The sequence below is a fragment of the Anopheles darlingi genome, chromosome 3 (genome assembly GCF_943734745.1).
Source record: "Anopheles darlingi chromosome 3, idAnoDarlMG_H_01, whole genome shotgun sequence".
Classification (NCBI taxonomy): Eukaryota; Metazoa; Arthropoda; class Insecta; order Diptera; family Culicidae; genus Anopheles; species Anopheles darlingi.
Window position 1 is genome coordinate 47,035,945 of NC_064875.1, and position 21,012 is coordinate 47,056,956.

General features: G+C 48.6%; 1 protein-coding gene across 1 annotated transcript; it reads left to right on the plus strand.

Moving 5' to 3' along the window:
* Positions 1-2,793: 2,793 nt before the first annotated feature.
* LOC125954033 (uncharacterized) lies at positions 2,794-17,227 on the plus strand. The gene is made up of 3 exons (XM_049683982.1): positions 2,794-3,771; positions 10,978-11,119; positions 13,251-17,227. Exons 1-3 carry the CDS (start codon positions 3,722-3,724, stop codon positions 13,944-13,946), a joined length of 888 nt encoding a protein of 295 aa, XP_049539939.1. The 5' UTR covers positions 2,794-3,721; the 3' UTR covers positions 13,947-17,227.
* The last annotated feature ends 3,785 nt before the right edge of the window (positions 17,228-21,012 follow it).

Here is a 21,012-nt window from a genome sequence, read left to right on the forward strand (position 1 = left end):
GATGAGGTGAGACGATGATCGTCAAAAAATGAGCTAGCTATCTTTACCCTCTCCCCCACCATCCGTTCCTCCCACTACTGTCTATGATCGAGCGTTGTGCGTCACTTGTGAACGGCGCGCAACGAATGCGATTCGATGATTTTCGCGGGACGCACTTAGCAGGGCCCAGAGAGTGGATCTCTCTACGGAGCGGTACCGGAGGGGGAAATCCCCGTGAGAGGACGCATTCTTATTCATGGCACGGCCGCTTCAAGTGCGGCTGTCGGTGGCCAGTAAATTAGAAGCTTCAAACACTGCCTAAGTGGCACCACTCGTGAAGTCTCAAAACTCTACGGATTAACGCGAATCGCGGAATGAATGCGTGTTAAGGCTGATCATCATCGATCGTGGCTCGATCAGTCGCCGTTAAGAATTGAAAAATAGCTTTAGTGGCTCTTCGCAACGAAGACGAACACGTACGCTCACTTCTTGGTATGTTATGAGTCTCCTCCGGTTGGTTAGCCAGTAGAATCATAACTTGGTGACGCGTTATGACCGTCCGACAGCACGTTTTGAAGCCGGAATAGGAATTAAGTTGTATCGTTTGCTGTGCGAACGGTCCGGAGAGGTGTGTCCACTGCGATGACGCGGCGCCAGCGTTGTTGTCTCTTGGACGCGGTTCGTGCAAGTTCCTGTTTGCCTCCAGTGACGCTCACTTCCCAGATCGCGAACCCAACGCTGTGGTTTCTGCTGGCCCGCTGAGCCGATCATGAGATGGCGTTTTTGAGCCTTCCTCCGAATTAAAAAAAAACCAACTACCCCACCGTTAGGGAGATCAATATTTGATGGCTCTCGGCCAGTGGAAACACTCTCAAGGATGCACTTTACTCGCGGCCATTCACACGCACGATCATGGCGGCTCGGTGTGTGCCTTTTCTGGGTACTGTTGCCCTTCTTTTTTCGAGGCAACTGTGAGACAATCCGGCACTGGTTGCTTGATGAGTAGCATCAAGGCAGGTGGCCGTCCGTGGAGGTTCCGTGGATCAATAATTGCTTCGCAGGAATGGCGATCAAAAGAAACGCCTGGGAAATGAGTGGATATTCTTACCGTGGATCGAGGGTACTTGGCAGCAGCAACCGCAAATAACCAAAAGATTATTGTTTTATGGCCATGACTTTGTAAGGTTGAAAGTTTAAGGACAATGATGAGCAAATATTTCCATGATCGAAAGATCCTTATCAAGCTGTTTCAGTATATCAGGAAGACGAAAGTGACAGTGCTTGAATGTCTGATGAACGTAAATCATTTAACTTTGTTTAATTAATGATTTTCTAAAATTCCAAACTCTTTTATTTGATAGTAATGTTGCAGGTTGGGATTGGTTTTCTCCTTTTCCAAGAGTAAAATCGTAAAAATACAGAGCGTTTCCATAACTTTGATCTTTAGTCGCAAAAGAAAACAATCTGTTTTTAAATCATTGCCATTTTTTTTCCAGATCGCTTTTCTCTCATTATTCATGATACGAAGTTCAGATCTCTCATTATTCATTTTGTCTTGACATAAGATGCATAACATCCTATATCTACTGCACATATGTTTATGATCTAATGGTGCATAAATAATCCATTTAAATTAATTATTTTGAATCACTGGCTCTGTCAATATCCGTATACACAGATTAAATAAACCATAGCAAGATGTCAGAAATTATGATTATAATAAAACACACCAGCGAAGAGAAGCATAATGAACAAATAAGCAAGCATAATGAAAGGAAAATAAATTATGGTAGAATCGCTTAACAACATGTTTTAAAATGTGTTTCAGAATGACGAGGTATTAAACAGTATGCTGCTATTAAAAGATATTGCATAAAAATGAGAAACTAGATAAACGAAACGCAGTGTCCGCTAATTAATGTTTAGTTAACGGATTATAGTGAGAAGTGTTTTTCAATAATGAAAATAGCTGTAATTCGTATAATTGATCAATCATTTTACGAATTGCAGCTATTTTCATTCTTAATTGGATAGATTTGAAGGTAACACACCGTTAATGTTTATTTTTGATGTTGTTTATCTTTTTGTTTATACAAAATGCAAAATGCATATCCTTTTGGATATTCAAAGATCCAATCTTCCCGGCGTTTGAAACAATTTCCGAACGAATATTTTTATGAATCGCCTATTGATTATCAACATCAATTATTAAAAACAATGAATGAGTCTATTTTCGTTAGCTGTTGCTCGGTTGAATATGATCAGCTCCCGCAGAACTCGATTAATTTGCCATGTTGCCGATAATGTTCACATAAATTTATGAAAACAAATTTCAACTGGCCACCCACCGACTCCTTCCGTTGATGCAAGTTGGCGTCCCTCGTCCAAAACCAAATCGACCGTTACCGACCAACTGTTCCGGCGGCGGCGGCGGCGGCGTCGAGTGCGTGCTGCACTTTTGTCTCTCCTCCCTTCCTTTCTCTTTCTCTCTTTCTTTAATTACATACCACCCCACCGCCCAATTGATGCTGGCAATCCTCCTGTGTGCCGAGAGAGCCCTTTAAACGCCTAAAGTGCATTCAACAAAACAAAACATACACGCATTGGTGTGTGTGTCGACGATGTGCATCCTCGAGAAGACGCGACAGACAACGGCCGCAAAGGGTTGGCAGGCCCGGGGTCCAATCCACCAATCAGCGTCGAGTCGTACGATCCGCGCTGTTTGTGTGCGTGCCGTCCGGTGTTGCCGCTTGGCGTTGGCTGCTGAGGGAAAACTGCCGCTTGGCTCAGCTTTTTTTTTCAAAACGCTCGTAACGCTCGAAACGCTCGGTCGTGTGTCTCTGCTGCTGCTGATACTAAAAGTCGCGAAGGACATCGTCGTCGCCGTCGTGTGCTCTCATCAACCGTGTGTGGTGTGTTTTCAGGTCGTCCCTTGCACCGGAGGAGGCTAGAACGCCACGCTCGTGTTGTTGCGGATAAAGCGATCAGAGAAGGCTGATTCTTCTGAAACCCCAAATTCCATCCACGGCGAACAGAGCTAGGCTGCTAGGCGCCCGAGAGAAAGCCAGAGCCGCCACGCGAAGAAAAGGTCTACCCACGAAGCAGGCACTGCATTTAAGGGGAAGGAAAGTGCGAACAAACGGTATTACCCCGGCGTTTTGTCATCGTCACCCGTGCCCGTGTAGAGTCCGATTGTCGCGAACCATTTTTCGGTTTTTTTGTTGTTGTTGTTGGGAGCAGAGCATATAAGCTGAGGCAGACGCGCCCTTCCCTTCGGTCGGTGCCGTGAGTGAGTTTTCGCGTAAAAGAAAAGCAAACTGCATTAACTGCAACTCTCTGCACTGCGTTTTGCGAACACTTTTGGCTACAGAAGGGTGCGACAACAGGCGAAAAGTAGGCGCAGGCGAGCTGTGTACCACCGTATCTTGAGAGGCGAGGAAAATCCCTATTACGCGCGCGTGTGTGTACCCCGTACAGTGTGTGTTCATGGTTTTGTGATGCGTTTTAATCGAAAGTAAATCCAAAAAGAATCCCAGTAGTGAGCGTGAGCTGCAGAAAGAAGTGTTACCACCGCCTGTCGAGTGTCGTTAAACCGTAAACCGTCCGCGATTCCACGCAAAAGTCAGCTGCGAAACGTAAAGGGAAAGTCCCCAGCAAAGCAGAGCGAGCGAGGTGTGGTCTCCCCCGGACGACGACGACGACGAACGAACATTTTGCCGCAGCAGCGCCACGATCCACACATATGAACGGTTGTTACAGCAACGATATGCCTACCACGATGGAAAACAGCCGGTAAGCTTCCAGAACAATCCGCGCTCTGCGGATCCCCTTGATGTGTCACCCATCCGTCCATCCATCCGTCTGTTCATCACGCATTCGCAAATCGGAGCCCTCGGAGACGCGCTGGCGACGATGACGGGGTGGTAGCGGACCGCTTTCATCACCGCGTTCGTCTTGTGCTACCGATTAATGAATTGGACCAAGATTCCGCGCTCCGCTTTCACGGAGCACTCCAATCTAGTAGCAGCTGATCCGATATCCCAAACGGAGGCCGCGCGAAATTCGCGAGTGTCTGCGATTTTAACGTACTTTTGGGCCAACTATCATCTGATACCACGACACACATTAATTTGGAATCACGGTGGGGCGATGGGTAGGGAGGTTGGACAGGCCGAGTAGGTGATGGTTAGCTGGCCACAGCGGCGCTGGTTAAGGTCATCATCGCGCGAGTTTGGTGTGCGTTCGGTGGTTGTGCAAGCGTCTCCCCCCCTCGGTGTGTGGCACAGACCAGACAGGCTTGGTTCCGAAGGCAGAGGGAGGAGGGATCGTTTCGCTTCCTTGGCGGCCGTGGGATGCCGATGCCGGCATTCGGTTGTCTTTTTTACCTTCCTTTTCGATTCCGTTTCGCATGAATATTGATGTACCGATGATCGTTTCGTGCGGGATTTGATGCGAGACGTCCTTCCCGGAGCTGAAGTGAAAAGGCCATCGATCGGTCTGTGTATGCTGTGTATGCTTCTCTTGATGTCGTCCGAGAGCGAACAGAAGCGACATGATTCAACCACCGAGCCACTGGGAGCGACCATCACAGTATGACAAGTGATAAGGCACGCATCAGCCACGCATTTTACCTGGGTCGTCGCGGGGTAGAAGAGATAGCCAGAGCAGGTGCAGCAAAAGGGTAATGTCAAAAAATTTGTCTCTTTCGGCAGCTGGTTTCGGTGCATGCGCACTCGCAAGCCAAACGCACACCAACAGCGCCTTTTTACGTGGCAACACGTTTTTGCTATGTGTGTGTGACGCGGGTATGCGTACTAGGGTTCCGCGTCGATCAGATGATTTTCTTCCACCTCGACTGCCCGCCGGACTCCGCGGCCGCGGCCTGCTATGGTCCCTTGCCTCGGTCTCGGCTGACGTACCGTTTCGACCGAAGCGATAAAAAGCAAAAGAACAGAAAAAAGGTAGAAAATAGTGAGAGAGAAAGACAAAAAAGAGAGAGAGAGAGAGAGAAAGAGAACAGCCGGCAAGAGAACGGTCTCCTCGAGATGATAAGTGCTGGAACGGTTACGTGGGCAATATGATTCAAGAGCTTCATCCCACAATGTGGGTTATTCCCCCTGGAACCACCCAACTGGCGGATGAGTAAGTGCTTCCAATACTCTACACCAGAGAGAGTGCTACTGAGAGTGTGTAGAGTAGAGACGGAATCATTATTTTACTGTTAAAGTAACGTAACCATTGAAAACAGCACAGAGTTCGAAGAGAATGATCTGCTAATCAAGAATTCGACCCAGTTCGGCGAAAAACCACTGACCTATTCGTTAGTGTCTAAGGTGCAGAATGTCGGATACATTGGCACACCCTGCTTGACCCCTACAGTTCGCCTAACCAGCGCAAAATGCGTCAGGTGAATTGAATATTCGATCCTCGATGCCTCATTATACGATCATGCATTAAACAAAGGGCCACATACGCACGAATTCTTCCTACTTACGCGTATGTTAATGTTTCGCCGTTTCGCGCATTTTATTCAGAGCACAGGTAATGAGGTCTCTGATCTCTAACCCCGGTGCCGGTGAATGATTTGGTTTTCAAATTTTTGTCAACACCAAGAACGGAACCCCCTTTAAGAGGTCCAGGGCTCAGAGGTTCTTTGTTCTATAGCTAGCCTAGATAGTGTGCCTTCTTAAACACTTCCGGAAGCGGTCATTCATTCAAACAAAACACCACAAAAGAACGGTATTTTCCCGCTAGCTTCTTAATACCCGGACATACATCAGAACACGGAGAGTGCCACGCCCTTGGAAGAGCTGGAACGACCTCCGACCGGTGCGTTGACGTCCGTAAGGGGTTCGGCGTGGTGTAATTCTTCGTCACGGCGAGGTCGCAAGAATCCGGAACAACTTTCACTTCTGGGTGCGCCACAGCTCCCCGGTCTGCTGTTGGGGAACACCACCGCTCGGAAGCTATAAATTCGATCATAAAAGGAGCATTATTGCAGCACCACAATCCGTGGCCCTGTGCCATGGCGAGCTTGTCACGCGCGCGTCACATTCTAGTCCAAAGTCCACTCCAGTCCCCGGCGGCAATGCGATGGCGAATGGTGCAAATTTGACTGCAGCAACCAGCAGGTACACAGGGAGGGAGGTTGGTGGAGGATCCGCCGTGGTATGCTATAACAATTAACAGTATGTGATAAGCTGCTTCCTGCGCCTTAGCGAGTCGAGGTCGAGCGTATCTAGCGCGGAGTACAGTTATTCAACAGTTCCAAACCACGGCGAGCGGATGATATCTCATCCAGTTCGCTGACAAATTTACTGGTTTCTCGCCAAACGTGTCGAGGTCACGAGGAACTGTCACCACACAATCACGGTGTGGTGGTGGCGGTGTCCCTTCTCTGCTTCAGATGTTGTAAAAGTATTTTTGAAGTTGTCTCGTCTGCGAACGCTGCCAAAAACACGTCGCTGACGTTGACGCTGACGTTGAGTCAGAGCGTCAGACTTGGCGCAGAGGCTCAGATTTGAGCTTCGATCCGATCGGTCAATCGGTCGATCGATGATCCGTGGTGTCTGGTCCTCGCCTCCCACCATCCGTCACTCCGGCCGCCCAGAGACGGGTCCTCCTTTCGCTCCGAATTCCCCGAAAACGATCTCTGATTGCCAGCAGAGCCAGCAAACTCCAAGCAACTCGCTCGATCGTTGCTCGATACTCGACATTTATGTAACACACTTCACTATACGTTTTGCCTTCAACATTCCGTTGGGAAATGGTGCGCTGGTCAAGGCTGTTGGCTTGGAATGCCTCTCATCTTTACATACATTTTGTAAGATAGTATGGGGGTCGTTGCTTTGCTGAAAGTTCGAGTTCTTTTTGCGAGTGAAAGATGACGTCGATGGATCTCGCTCTGGACGGTCCGAGAACCGAGGATCGTCTTGCTTTTGACAGGTTGCAGGACCGGTGTCCCGGCGCCATCGAACGTGATTTACTGCATTATTGGCGATTTTGATCTTGGTGTTGGTGATATGCATCTCGCATAAGTCTAGCCCGGCAAGGGAACTAATAGCAAACTCTTCAACTCTCTGTGCGCGACCAGCTGCAGCAGCAGCTCAGATTTAGCTTGAGGTGTACAGGTTTCTTGTCACGAGAAGGAAGGGAGAACGTTCGAGCGACGATCAAGCGAACACCGCGCGGTAGTAATGGTGGAGATCGCGGTCTCGTTCATTCACCAAGTCAATTTTCGCCAAGGTCGCCCTCCGTAGAGGGTGGTGCAGCGCGCTGCTGCTGCAAGGGGGCGGACGATCGGTGGCCTACGCCATAGACACATACACGGCGTTTGTCCCGTAGATTTGCTGCTGCTGCTGCTGCTAGTCAAACCAGTGTGCGAGCATGACAGAGAGAATGTAGGAGAGATAGAGAGAGAGAAAGAGAGGGGGCCGGACTCGCCTCCACGATTAAGCAATCTCACTGTCAACTGCATTCTGTCCCTCGCGCTCGTTTGTGTGTGTGGCGGAGTCGAGATAACGAAGCGATCATGGAAGCGATCGTCTGGCGGTGGGGTGTCCACGCCACAAAACGGTGAGAGCGAAAGCAAGTTGAACTACTCGGCCAGCACTATATGCTCTGTCCTGTCTTATGCTTCCTTATGCATATGGGTGTACCATTCGAGGAGTGGGAGAGGGTGGTTTCGCCATCCATGGATATGGTGGTCAATGTTGTTGTCGTTGTCGTGGTGGTACCCCCCAAGGTGGTTCGCTGGTGCTGCTGCTGTTGCATGCTGGAGAAGTTTGTCGGTACCACTCGGTCGGTCGGTGGCGACACCGACGACGGTGTTTTGGGGACCGTGTTTTGGACGGGTTTTCTCGGCGGCTCGGCTCGTCGTTGCTGCTGGTGTGCTTAGCCTCGTTTTGCGGGCCGCGCTTTGTTTACGTTTTGATCGGGCTTCGACGATGCGAGGACGGACGGCGCGAGCTGCGCGCTGCTCCGCCGTACGGGCATGCGAATGATCACATAACACTTGCGAGATCGAGCTCCTCCGAGTTCGTGGTGCGGTGGCGAAAGGAACAAGTTTGCCATTTAACGCGCAACGCGCAATCTCGGTCGCATAGCGAGAGATAGAGAGAGAGGACGATGACGACGACGACGCTAGGTCTGTATGTTGGCATTCTTGTGGTCCACATTGTGGTACGAAAATTGGGAATTTGTCCCAGTTTCATCCCTCCTGCCGTTGGCGGAATTTCGTACAATTTCGAAATGACATACAGATCAATCTGTGCGTGTGTCTGTGTGGCCTGTTTATGTTTACAGAGGTTTCATCGGTGGCAACTCGCCGAAGTTGCATAACACAGTTACGGGAGAAGTTGCTCTCGAGGTAACTTCCCCCCAAATTGTAATTTCGTGAGGTTTTTTTTGTGTAGAAGTTGTAATAGTATCAATAGAACAATGTATCTAATTGAACTTCCCCCTTAGCTAAGTCCATCCCATGGTCGAATGTCGAAAATTGCAAGATCTCTTTTCTGGTGACCTCCATATGGCACTTGACATTGGGCCCTCCGCAACAGCAACTCCGACAGGCTGTCTACGTCTAATTACCCATCTAATGTCGGCAGTCATATAGTGTCGCTAATGGAGCGCTGCCGACGGATTGCAAATTAGTCCGCGCACAGTCCGTCGTGATTTATAACCGTGAGTCTCCTAACCTCCAAAACACCTCCAGGCCCTTTCTCAACGTCCCAACGTCGCTGACCTTAACTTGCGACACACGGCGGCATTGTGGCTGTCCAAAAAACTGAAGAAAAACCTCCGTTATCGTGGCACGCGCTTCTCTCCTGCTTAACATTCAGGGCGGCGCAAGAGTAAGTTGCGGCCACTGGCCACTGGCCACTGGCCTCTGTGGTCTTCGGTTGGCAGACGGACCAGACCGGACCAGGGGGCAGCGCTGGTTAACGGATTCAAAGGCAGGTCGGTGAAGTTATGCTTCCCACTCAGTTGTTGATATCAAACAATATTCAGCTAGAGCACTGGCATTAGTGAGCGCCGCATCGCTCCCTGACACAGCTCACCGTCTTCGTTGGACCACGTTTTGGACCTTGAGCATTGGACCCCGGCGCGCGCGCGCGCTGACGACGGACACGCGCACCCTCCTCTTCGGACCATAGAAGCCTTTCGCGCCACGACGACGACGACGACGACGACGGGCGCGATCTTGGACTTTGGAATGTGTCGCTCCCCCCTTGACCGGCCTGCACCATGCCAGCAGACAGTGTACTTGATATTTGGAAGTAATTTGTCGATTGACCTCCGAAGCGCCAAACAGCAGCAGCAGCGAGCGCACGCGTTCGCTCGCGGCATCAGCGAAACTTTGTGGCTCCAGGGACAAGTGGAGTTTGCATCCACCACGCACACACACGCACGTACGTCAAGTGGATGAAGGATTTTTCTTCCTTGGATATCGCGTTATTACACGATCGTATGTTGTGTGGGGTACAGGCTTTGAACTTGATCGTAGAGCTGTGATAGAGCTGACCTTTGCGATCGAAGGTAGGTTTCAACCGCTCATTCCGTCCGTGGTGTCAGGGTTGATGAATGGGCTGCTGTTCGCTGTTTGATTGTAATTAGCACTAGAAAGCTGACCTCACCCGGGGGGCCATACTGGCCGGTAGGCTAGTAGACGGACTCGACTCGTGTTTAACATCATTCTTATAACGCATAAATGACTTCTACTGTGTATTTTATGTGTTTCAAGGTTCTTACTGATGTTGCTACCGATCGAATGGAGTCGAACCTTATACGTTGCAAATACTAAAATAGCATCTGCAATTCGCGAAGTATCTGGAAATAACTTCCAAACAGCCTGTAACAGACCGTGTATCTGTCCACTGCTATGTTATGGCATCGTACGATGGCCGATCATCGATCGGGAAAAGGGGTTTGGTCGCGTGCCACTAGCAAACCAATTATCCGGCCCAGGAAGCACTATAAGCGACCGTTCTTCCAATCACGCGCTCCTCTTTCTCTCTGGCCCCTTTTTCTCCGTCCTCTAGCCTTATGACACAGATTGGCATCGTGGACTGGAGTCGACCTTCCCGTACCGAGTTCTCCGAGTACTGTCGTGCACTACTGGTCTCCCCCCCGCCTGCCCACCCTTGAGCTTTTGTGGAACATTCGCGAACTTTTTACAGACCTTGGTTCAGCGAGCGAGGGGTGCGACACATGATGGTGTCACAATGCTTCCACTTGCAACACTTACCGGCGAAGGTCATCATCGGTATCGGTTGTTTCATGTACATGTCAGCCAGCCGGGGACCGGATCTGCCACAAGCGCTGCACTTGTAGGGGGTTTTCGGGGTTTCGAAATGCTTTCTGTTCTGTGCTTAGATTATGACATTATGTGCCGACGCGCGTAGAACGCGTTGGACATTCTATGCGTTAGCCAAGCCAAGTCACCGCGTAACAGTCTTCAGTCGTCAGTTATGAAATGGCTACTAGGGAGAGGGAGAGAGAGAGAGTGAGAACACAGAACTCATTAGTCTGCTGGCCGTGCGGGGACACCAGACGGTGTCCCAGCCAATCCATCACACAAAACGCATATATTGTCACCCTCGTTTCGTGAGGGTTTGAGTAGAAGGGGGGGGGGGGGGGGGAGAGTCACTTTCGCTCTCCAACGGCTTCTGGCGTCATCATAAACGGCTTCAATCATGTGCGTCAATCAAGCCCGAAGCCTGTTGCAGTCTGTTCATGCTGCTGGAGATAATTATTGATTATCGGGTTTGTGTGTGTGTGGTGTGGGTGGGTAACAGCTTTCACTAAGTCGATTGCGTCAAAGCTCTCTGTCAATATATTGCTCATAATGTTGTGTATCTCATCATCATCATCATCATCATCATCCACATCGGGGCTATTCGCATGCAGATGTTTATTATTTTCACACGAAAAGTGCCATTATGATTAATCATTTCTTTCCGTTGTTTTTTTTTTTCTCTAACGCGTCGGCATTTATAGGAACTGCTTGCGACGGATCGCACGTCACGATGATCAGGAGTTCTCGAACCAAAGCATACTGAACGCCATGGAGAAGTTCGTCAAGAATGTGAACACCATGGACGAGACGATACTGGTGCCGTGCCGGTTGATGGATCGCAAGGTAAATGTTTGGCACAAAAAGAAAAGATGCATTTACAACACCACTCACTGCAGGGTTGGGAAGATTATTTTGAGTCGAGGATGAATTAGGTTGAATTTCCCGTTTTCAAAGTCTTTAATGAATAGTAGCTGTGCCTAGTTGTGGAGTGTCTCATTGTCGCCATAGCAACGGTAGTGGTGAGTGAGATGAGCTGTTGTAAGGTGCTCCTAATGGTTTAATCATCGCTAGAGAAACAAGTCAAGAGTGCTATGTTAAGCAAGCCATATATTCTGATTTCAACTATCAATTCCCCAATTATAGTAATTGATCAGAAATTTAAAAAACAAATGTTTCTTAGCAAACAAATAATGCGATTATATAAAAAAATATAAAAACCCCTTTTTTGCTGGTTGGTTACTGTAACTGTAGCTAACGTATTTGTTTCGATAATCAGTGAAAATCAATAGATGTACCGCCAATGTAAAACACTAAACGGACAGAAACATTCACTTTTGTACCACTATGTACCCCGTTAAACACTGTAGTGTGGTAAAAGGAAACATAATACATGGTGTTATGTAGTCTCTAGCAGCGAGACGTCATAAACCGCACTGGTATCCTTATTGTAACACACACGCAATCTGGCTGAGTTGAGTTGCTGCCGACGTTAGTCGCCGAAGCCAATTACTACAAAAAATTGGTTTTTCTCAATTTTCTTCATTTCTTTCTGGCGCACACTCACACACACGCCACCTGGAAAGCATAACCGATTTGTTGCATCTCTAGAGCCAGCGCCGGCCAGTGTGCATTTTGAAGGTTTTTGAGTTTCGCCTTTTTGCTCTATCCGTGGAATACGTGGCGACGGCTCCTGCAGGTGTGGTGGAAACCCGGGGCGGGGCGGAACTCTTTTCGGTTTCGGCCGAAGAAACCCCCCCACGGTGGTGTGATCAATGTGGAAAGCCACATTCGTCAGGTTTGTGCCTTTCTTTTGCGCGCTCGCTTCTCCTTTACCTTCCCTTCGTGGCTTTTTCGCGAATGATGATGATCGCCGGCCAACAATGGAAAAAGACTTTCGCAATTTCGCGCTGCTGTTGCAAATGGATGGTAGTGGATTGCAGTGTTCGAGGTTGCATCAGCCGCACGATCATAGCCTTGCCTGCCTGCCTGCCAACCCGGTTAAGTTTGTGTAAAATACATTGTAATGCGTGTAGCTTTTGTGGCGCGGTTGCGCTTCCTTTCTTCGTGCGATCGATTAGTCGCGCCCGGCGGCGGCGGTGGCAACGACGGCCTAGGGTGGCCAATGTTTTACAATATGTTCCGCTTTGGCCGGCTGCCGCGATTTGTATGATAATTGATAGTACACAACACGTTGTCCAACGTGGAGTTTGTTGTGACTATTTTGCAAGAGGATATTCAAGTACTGCCGGAAAAGTTTGTTTCTTTCGCGTGATTCCCTTCTGTCCGAGTTTTGTCACTGATCGATTGCTAGGGTCACTGGTTACGATGAAAAGCGAAAGTGAAACCTTACGCCGATAAATGAAAAAAATGTATTTTTTATATATGTTTCCTCCTCGCGAGCCTCGTAAGAGAAACCGCGTGACGCCAAACGAGTGCCGCACCCGTTCCTTCGCAATCGCGCGCGGATGATGCCTTTTCGTTAATTTTAGCAACCGTCATCCACTCCTGGCCTAGCTTTCCCTTGACACACCACACTCCACTGACGCCGTGCAAATAGCGGCACCCGCGGCCGCATACACTGATGGCAAGAGTAGTAAACCCTAGACTCTAGGAGAGTGCATCGGCGAATCGGCCGGCGGTCGTCTTCTCGCACTAGTGAGAATATAATATTTATAGAAAGCGACACACGCGGCGATCATGCACGTCACCAGCGTGTGAGAACCGGTTAAAACCAAACCCTGACGGGGTGAATAGTAGTAGTAGTAGTGGTGATGTTACTGATGAGACGACCCCCCACCGAGAGAGGGTTGATGTCACGGTTTTCTTGTTGGCCGGTCGGCCGTTGCAGTACCTTTTGCAGAGCAGAGGGATGTAGGAAATGGTCCACTAACTCATCGCGCCTTCAATTCCACTGGTCCACTGTCTCTCAGTACGATCATTAATTGCATGACATTTTGGCTTCTGTCGTTCGCAGGTTGGTGACGCCACGGATACGGTACCGCCGGCACCGAAAGCACAGCATAGTGGTGCACATCACGGCAAAAAGACGAATCGTGCCTCGATCCGGGAAGTGCTCAATACCTCCGAGCTGTTCCAGCTGTACAACATGCTCAAGCTCGTGAAGGTCGATCTGCTGTGGGGCCGGCAGGACGCGGACGATGCCGTCGATGAGGCGGTAGTCATGGGTTCGACCACAACGACGACGACGACGACGTCGGCTGCCACGACAAAGACGACATCCAAAGGAAGAAATAGCAGCATCTCGGAGCAGTCACTCACACGGGAAGGATCACCGGTGGTAACGGAGAAAGCCGATGCTGCCAGTGGTAGCAATAGCACCAGCAACAGCAACACTAGCAGCAGCAGCAGCAGCAGTAGCGGCAGCAGCCCTGCCGTCAGTGGCACACCAAAGGGTCACACGCGCCGACCGAGCACCGTGTCCGTCGCCTCATCGAACTCAGCCAGCACCCTGAGCGATTCCGAGAGTGAAGCGTCGGCCGAGAACGATTCTGGCATCGAGTCGGAGGGCAACCAGGAGCAGGATCGGAGCGCCGAGCTGGCCAAACAGTTCCGCACCCACCTGCTCGGTCTGTACCGGTCGCTCGAACAGATGAGCGAAGCCGCCAACTATCTGACCACCCGGTACCAGAGTGATGTCGGTCCCGTCTAGAGTGCCTGTTACCGGCACGGATGGTCAGAATGGGGAGTGATGAGGGGAGCAAGGAGTATGTGAGAGCGAGATCGTCTGTGTGAATGTGTGTTTTAAAAAAGAGATAGAGAGAGCGAGAGACAGCGTGTATGTATGTGTGTGTGTGTGTGTGTATGTGTGCGGTTGCTTCTTCAGCCACCTCTGTGATATCGCGCATCTTGCTGTTTTTGGCCGCTCACATCGACAGAAAAGAGACCAACCACACAACCCCTACATCGGCGAGCAATCGGTACCACTTCACGTTCACAGGCAAAGTGCAGCTTTGTGCGATTCGCGATCGTACGGCCATAAAGGCATTCAGCCTCGCCCACGAGAGATGCTGTTGTGCATGGACCGTCTGTGAAGATGCAATAGATTCCACCTGTAACAGCAACATCAGCAGCATCAGGCAGCATATGATGGAACACGGAAAGGTAGTTTGAAGGAGAAGCTCCCATCCTCCCCTTTCGGGTGACACAAGGTGGCGATTCGCCACAAAGCAAGCAACCTTCTGGTGATAGACTTGATTCTATAAATTCTATACTATTCTTTCTTTTTCCGTTTTCCCTTTATCATTGATATGTAAATCTGTTAAGTGTATGATCCGGGTGTGCATGCAAAGATGCAAAAGAGAGAAAAACGAAAGGAGACAGAAAGAGATTAGCTAACAATGAAATGATTGGCTTATGATGGAGCGCGTTAGAATACGGCTTTCCCTCCTCTTCAGGTTTCGATCGTGCGGCAACCTCCACTGGAGAGGTTGCGGCCGCGGCACGTGGAAAAGGTTTTTCCTGTAGAATATGTAAATTTCCATTCGATCCACGTATCGTATACAGTTCCGTTCGCCAATTGCGCAGCCAAGCCATGCTTTTGTTGCGTCCGTGTCTGTGATCGAGCCATTTTTTTTTCGTTGTTGTTGATAAAACGATGAAATTGAAATTGTTAATCGGCGGCATTTGAGGGGACTCTCTTCTCTTGGGGGTCTTGCGATTGGTGTGATTGGGTTTTTTGTGGAATATCGTTTGCCTGACCGCGGGGCCTCAGTGGCTTTACTCAATCAGTAGGCGTCGCATGGTCGCCAGAGCTACCTTTGATGTAATGAGTCCGGCACTGGCTGCGGGTGCGATCCTTTAAATAGGACAGAAAGAGAGATTGATTGTAAACGCAAAACGGAATATTGCAAATTCACGAAATGAAGCCCAACCGCAATGATTGGCTTTATGTTGCCAGAGAGTAAAACAAGAGAAAAACGAAACAAAAGAAAAAAGAACTACCGCGATAAAAAAAAACAAATATTTATTTATTCCCATTTTGTTGTACGCGCTTCCATTCCTCCTCGCGCTATAGAAACATAGAGACTTGCTGCATGCCACGCGCTACATCATCTCGATAGACAAGCAGTGTTAGGGTGCTCGATCAGTGGCATCTGTAGGTTAATCAAATAATAAAGAACAAACGTTATCCGTTTCGTTACACCGTTACGCTGGCGTGAACGTTGTCTCTCCATCTGAATCAAAAACGCCACCAGCAAATCCACCAGAGCAGCCCAAAACATATCAGAAAACCCAACGTCGAGAAGAGTCGGGAGAGATCGAGAGAAAAGTGTCCCCAGGATAGAGTAACGGCACGATGACGCCGTCTCCTACTTGGCTTCCTCCTCCTTTCCAGGGGTCTAGAAGAGTGTTCCTTTGCAAACTTTGCCTATGAGTCAGGAATTAGATTCTACTAAAAAAATGTGTGCGTTTTCTCGAGTTCTTGAAAAACAAAAAGGGTATACTGGGCTACGGGGTTGGCAGCAACACGGTGGGGCTTGGTTTTTGTGTTGTAAATTTAGTTCTTACTTTTTGGGGAAGAAAGGAGGCGGAGCAGCCGTGAGGACGCCCGGTCGAGCATTACGCGCTCCTTTGCTTCCCAGCTTTGGGGCCTAGACCTAGACTGCTCAATTGTTCTTAGTCATTTTGCTGGCCTTGCTTTTCGTTACGCTTAATTGGGGAACACGTCGTGCAATCCATGGCGTCTTGTCGGTGTGTTTGGGTGCGTGTGTGTGTGTTATCACGATGATATCAGACATTATCTTACATCATCAACTCGCACTCACTCGCTTGATCGTAAATCAATAACGATCATCGGACTGGGTCGTTAAATAAAAAATGAATTCAAAATCATAGACGAAATCCAACAGAAAACTCAAAACTATAACGAACACGCACACCCACACACACACAGCAGAGACAAAAGTGGGAAAAGCTAAAAGAGAAAGCCAGGAAAAGCTCTGGCACAAGCATAAAGCAAGCATGATGATAATGATGACGATGATGCAATCATACACTCATTCCGTTAAACGTTAAATAGTAAAACTACGAACCATGGCGGACGGCCGCTACATAGTTAGTCGGAACGGGCAAAGCTAACAATGGTCACATCATTAACAACAATTTGGCAAAGACAACAAACACAAACACACTACAATAGGTAGGGCGCAAGAAGTGTCTGGATCTGGGATTGTGTATTGCGTGTGAAAGAGGACGTGTGCGTGCGCTATGCTTGTCGGTGATAAAAGATAGGAAAAGCAAAGGGAAAGGGAAACATTTGTTTAGGTGATAAAGAAAGTTATGACAAAGCATTGATTGAACGTAGTCCTGGCGCCAGGAATATAGCCTGTATAGCGTAAAACAGAACAGAAGACGACCAATCGATCGTTTTTATAGAAAGGCTGATCGATGGTGAAGGCTTTCTCTAGCAGCAGCAGTAGTAGTAATAGTAGTAGCAGCAGCAACAACAACAACAAATGTTCGAATGTGGTCAATGCACTTTCCGGTTCCACACTAACAGCGCTACCGGTGCCGTGTGCTTTGCTTTGCTAGACAAACTGAAAATAAGGAAAGAGATCGGGGTGAAAGAAACAAGCAACACCCCGTGCAAAACAGCGGTTGACAAATGTGGTAACAAAAACGAGACAAAGCAATTCGGCTGAAGCGAAAGCACAGAAAACGGTTAACAACAGGAGAAACGAGAGCAACTTCATTCCCAGCTGAGCCTGACTGTTGGTGTTCGACACCGCTGTGGAGCGAAGTAGTAGAAGAAGAAAAAAGAGAACAAGTGAAAAAGTGTGCATAACTAGGAAGTCACAGTATGTAAAGTATGTTAATTTAACTTGTAATGGTGCAAAAATGGTGGGTGACGAAGAAGACGGGGCGACGACGATTGAGAAGAATCTGAAAAGTTATGAGAAAATAAATGAAAGTGACATAAGAAGAAACAAACGTCTGCGCATTGATTGATCAGAGATGTTGAAAAACGCTGAAGAAAACGGTGAAATCTGTGAAGCTCCGAAAAAACTGGAAGAACTCGACCGCGAAATCCTGGTTGGTGGAGGTGAGTTTTTGGAGGTGCTTCGGATTTGGTACACATAATGATCACTTTTAAGGTCTCGCATGATATCCGCTGTGTATAGCGTCGAGTCTAAATGCTGCGATTGCGTTAATGCTGCGCAGCGCTCAGCTCAGCTGCTTTCGAGAGGGGCTTTTGAGAGATAATCGATGGCAGCAAGCAAAAAGGGTGGCGGCCCTCGGTGGTAGTGATGGTGGGTCAAGGAAGACCTGCAGTGACGATGGTGGTGGCTGGGTGTATCATTCACCATCGCACGACGGTAAGCTTATGTTATGAATCCCCCCTCCAACCCTCTCCCTTGTCCGCTACCCCACCCCAGCACCAGTCTCCTCTTTCGATGGGTGGAGGGGCTGGTGCAATGTCCAATGTGCTGCAATGACCATTGGCCTGGATAGGTGAGCCACACACCACCGAACCATTGGTGCAACAGTACCCACCAACACTACACAGTAATGCGTTGCTTATGGATGTTTGGTGGAATCGATTGATCGGAGAGGGTGCGAACGAGGTGATCGGCGATCCACTCGTTTTGCATACACCACCTTAATTCACCTGCCAGCAAAGACCGTTCGTGCGTGCGTTCGTTCGTTCATTCGCTCGAAAAAAAAGTGTCTCCCCTGAGTTAAGGTCAGCCAGGTTGGACCACCAGCACCGTTGGGGTTGCTTCGGTGCTGTTAATGCGCGAACCATGCACGCATACTATCATGCACGCTCGCACGTTTATTCTAGTGTGTTTGCGCTGCATTTTTTAACCAAAACACTTAGTTTACCATCGCCTCTGTTCAGCTCACTAGGCACATTCTTGCCCCTCTTGGGGTCGCGGTGCGGTGAAACGCGAGCTTTGACACCTTTCGTAATGAGGGGCCACTGCATTGTTAAAACGGACACTGCCAGGGAGGTCGGGGAAGTGGAAATTCCTTCCGTTAGGTGAAGCCGTTTGATAAAGATTTATTCTATCATGAACAGATGAACGATATGCGATCGCCGTCAGGCGAAGTCAGGTATAGTTCTAGGCCTGATGTCTCTTAACAACACCTCATTCCAGAGAGGGCAATAAAAGTCGATGATCTTTAAGTGCGATCGATCGATACGATTAGAGATTGTTATATTTATGAAATCAGTGCCCAAGTCGCTTCGTACTGTTTAAGGTGTCGGAATGCATCTAGTAATCTCGATATTTCTAGTAGCGCATCAGAGACATCTCAGTAGCCAATCGATGGAGCTTTAAGGTTTGGTTCTAAATGCACAAACCTCTTTTATAGCTACTGGGAGGACTGGGTTACTGGAACTTTTGTGCCAGATGATGCCTTTTATGAATCGTGTATTGAAACACTATACAAACTCTACTTGTGTAATACTCATATTATTTTACATACCGTATATTAAAATTAATACGAAATTCTGTTGTTCATACCGTTCTACAAATTTTTATATGTAAATCTCATTGAAGTAAAGAGTCTAGAGAGACTATAGCAATGATTTGGGGTTAAACATGATGAATTACATCGTGCCGAATGCACATTAGAATTGAGTTTTCCTAGATTAAGTTATATTGGATCATAAGCTGATTTCTTGAAGGTTGATAAGGTGGAAGGAGACATAAATGCTGAATACCTGCTGTTGGTACGCTGATCTTTCACTTTTCTTCAATATAAGCATTTACCATTGTCATGGATTTAAGTTCAACTTGATGCTATTACCTTGATGCACAGTTTTGATAGTTTTTCGAAAGATATTCATTTCAGGGTTCTGGGCAAATTCTGAACGGAACACGTGTAGCAATAGCACTTGAGTTTAATGATAAAAAGACGATAAAACTTGCGCTTCATGGTAAATGGCACAATCAATTGCAATTTGGTAAATTGAAATTTATCCACATCCACTACCGCCATAGGAGCATCGGATGTAGCGTGCGAGACTTGTGAAGCGTATGAGTAATTGTTTGCGATTTGTCACGATAAGATAGATCTCGCAGCCCTCTATTAGCGCCAATACTCTAGGATGTGTCGCTCTCGCTCGCTCGCTCGCACGCTCTGTCACTCATTACACCTTCCCCGTCACGGTGCGCGATAAATTCACGGAAGTCACGATAGCGAACGCACATTAGCACCGGGAAACCAATAGGCGCAGGTGAGGGGGACCGACTGTGCCCAGAAGATGGCACAATCTCCTTGAAGATGTTTCACATCGTCTCGTCTCGGGAAGAAGAAGAAGAAGAAGGGCACCGCCGGAGACCGGATTGATGGGTGGTGGTGTGACGGTTTGAATCAGTGAGCTTATCAGTGGCCGACGTGGGACGCCAAAAGAACAACACGACGACGGCAAAGACTGGCCGCCCGGTCGGAACCGGTTCGATTCGTGCGACACGCAGCTCACAGCACAGCACAGCACAGTGCCAGCCAAGTCAGTCAACGCCGGTCCAAGGTTTTAAGGGTGGAGTAGTGGCCCCGCATCACGCATCATTACATCACGCGGAAGATTATTTTGATTTTGTGGTTCAGGTCCGTGCCCTAACCTTGTCATTCTATTGGTAAAAAGGTCCGTCACACACACACACACACATGCACACTAGCACGCAACATGATGTCTGGTTGCAACCGGATCTCTCTCTCTCTCTCTCTCTCCCTTTATCTCTTTACGGGAACCGCTTCTATGCGCTAATCTATGCGTTAGCGTGAACGGCACCATCACGTGACGATCACGTGGCATGCTAGCAGTGCTTTTGGGCGTGGTGTGTTGTACGATGCTTATCGTACACGCCAAGAGCGACAAGTGATCATTCCCCCGTCGTCACTGATGCACTTTCTGATCGCGCATTCAAATGTGTTGCACGTGGTAGTGTCATGCTGCTGCTGTTGCTGCGTGTAACACATGATCCACGGAAGCTACCGAACAACGCGCGATGTCCATCGATCTCATTCTGGACCGGTTTCCCGAGATTCCCTGTTGCCTGAAGAGAGCAAAGGACACCGGGCGGACGGGCGACCGTGTGCAAGTGTGTCAACGCCACGTGATGCGACCATGCTGTCGGGTCCGTGCACGGGATGTACCGATGGGGCGTAGGCCGAGGTCGCACCAGAACGATTGGTGGTTGGGTTGAAGATGAATAGACTTGGGCAATCAAACTGGTGCCAGCGTGAATGAAGTGATAGCGAGAGATGAATAGACAGGGAGAGAGAGAAACGTAATTGATTTACGGTAGAATCAAACCGAAATGTCAAGAATCATTTGAGGAATCCAATGATCATTCCATCAAGCGTGATTGAGTAGCATCCCACACGAGCTCAAGGAACATGTTCTACCAAGATTCGAAAGAAAAGAGCGATCAAGATCGTCATATTGTTTGTTTGATAAGTGAAATCGGGGCTCACGATTTGGTATTTATCGTCTTTCTACTTCGAAAGCTACCCAACGAGTTAATGCATTTTTAGGGTGCAAGGCGCTGTTAGCGCATCCCAAAATCATATCACGCTGCACCGGCCACGAGACGACTGTGCGCTAGAGCAGGAAGCACTACACTGTGGAGTGAAAAAGGTCCAAAAGGGCGCTCGAGAACCTAATGTTGGGAAGCAAGAAGACGAAATCGAAAGCGATAAGCGCACAGCGCGGGGAAAAAAAAGGGGGCAAAGACGCCGAAGACCTTTCTTTGCTGCCCCTT

Excerpts from the sequence above, each read along its gene's own strand:
- LOC125954033 (XM_049683982.1), top strand. The coding sequence starts at position 3,722 with ATGAACGGTTGTTACAGCAACGATATGCCTACCACGATGGAAAACAGC. Across the intron at positions 3,772-10,977 it reads ACCACGATGGAAAACAGCCG|GAACTGCTTGCGACGGATCG; the intron begins GTAAGCTTCCAG and ends CGGCATTTATAG. Across the intron at positions 11,120-13,250 it reads GCCGGTTGATGGATCGCAAG|GTTGGTGACGCCACGGATAC; the intron begins GTAAATGTTTGG and ends TGTCGTTCGCAG.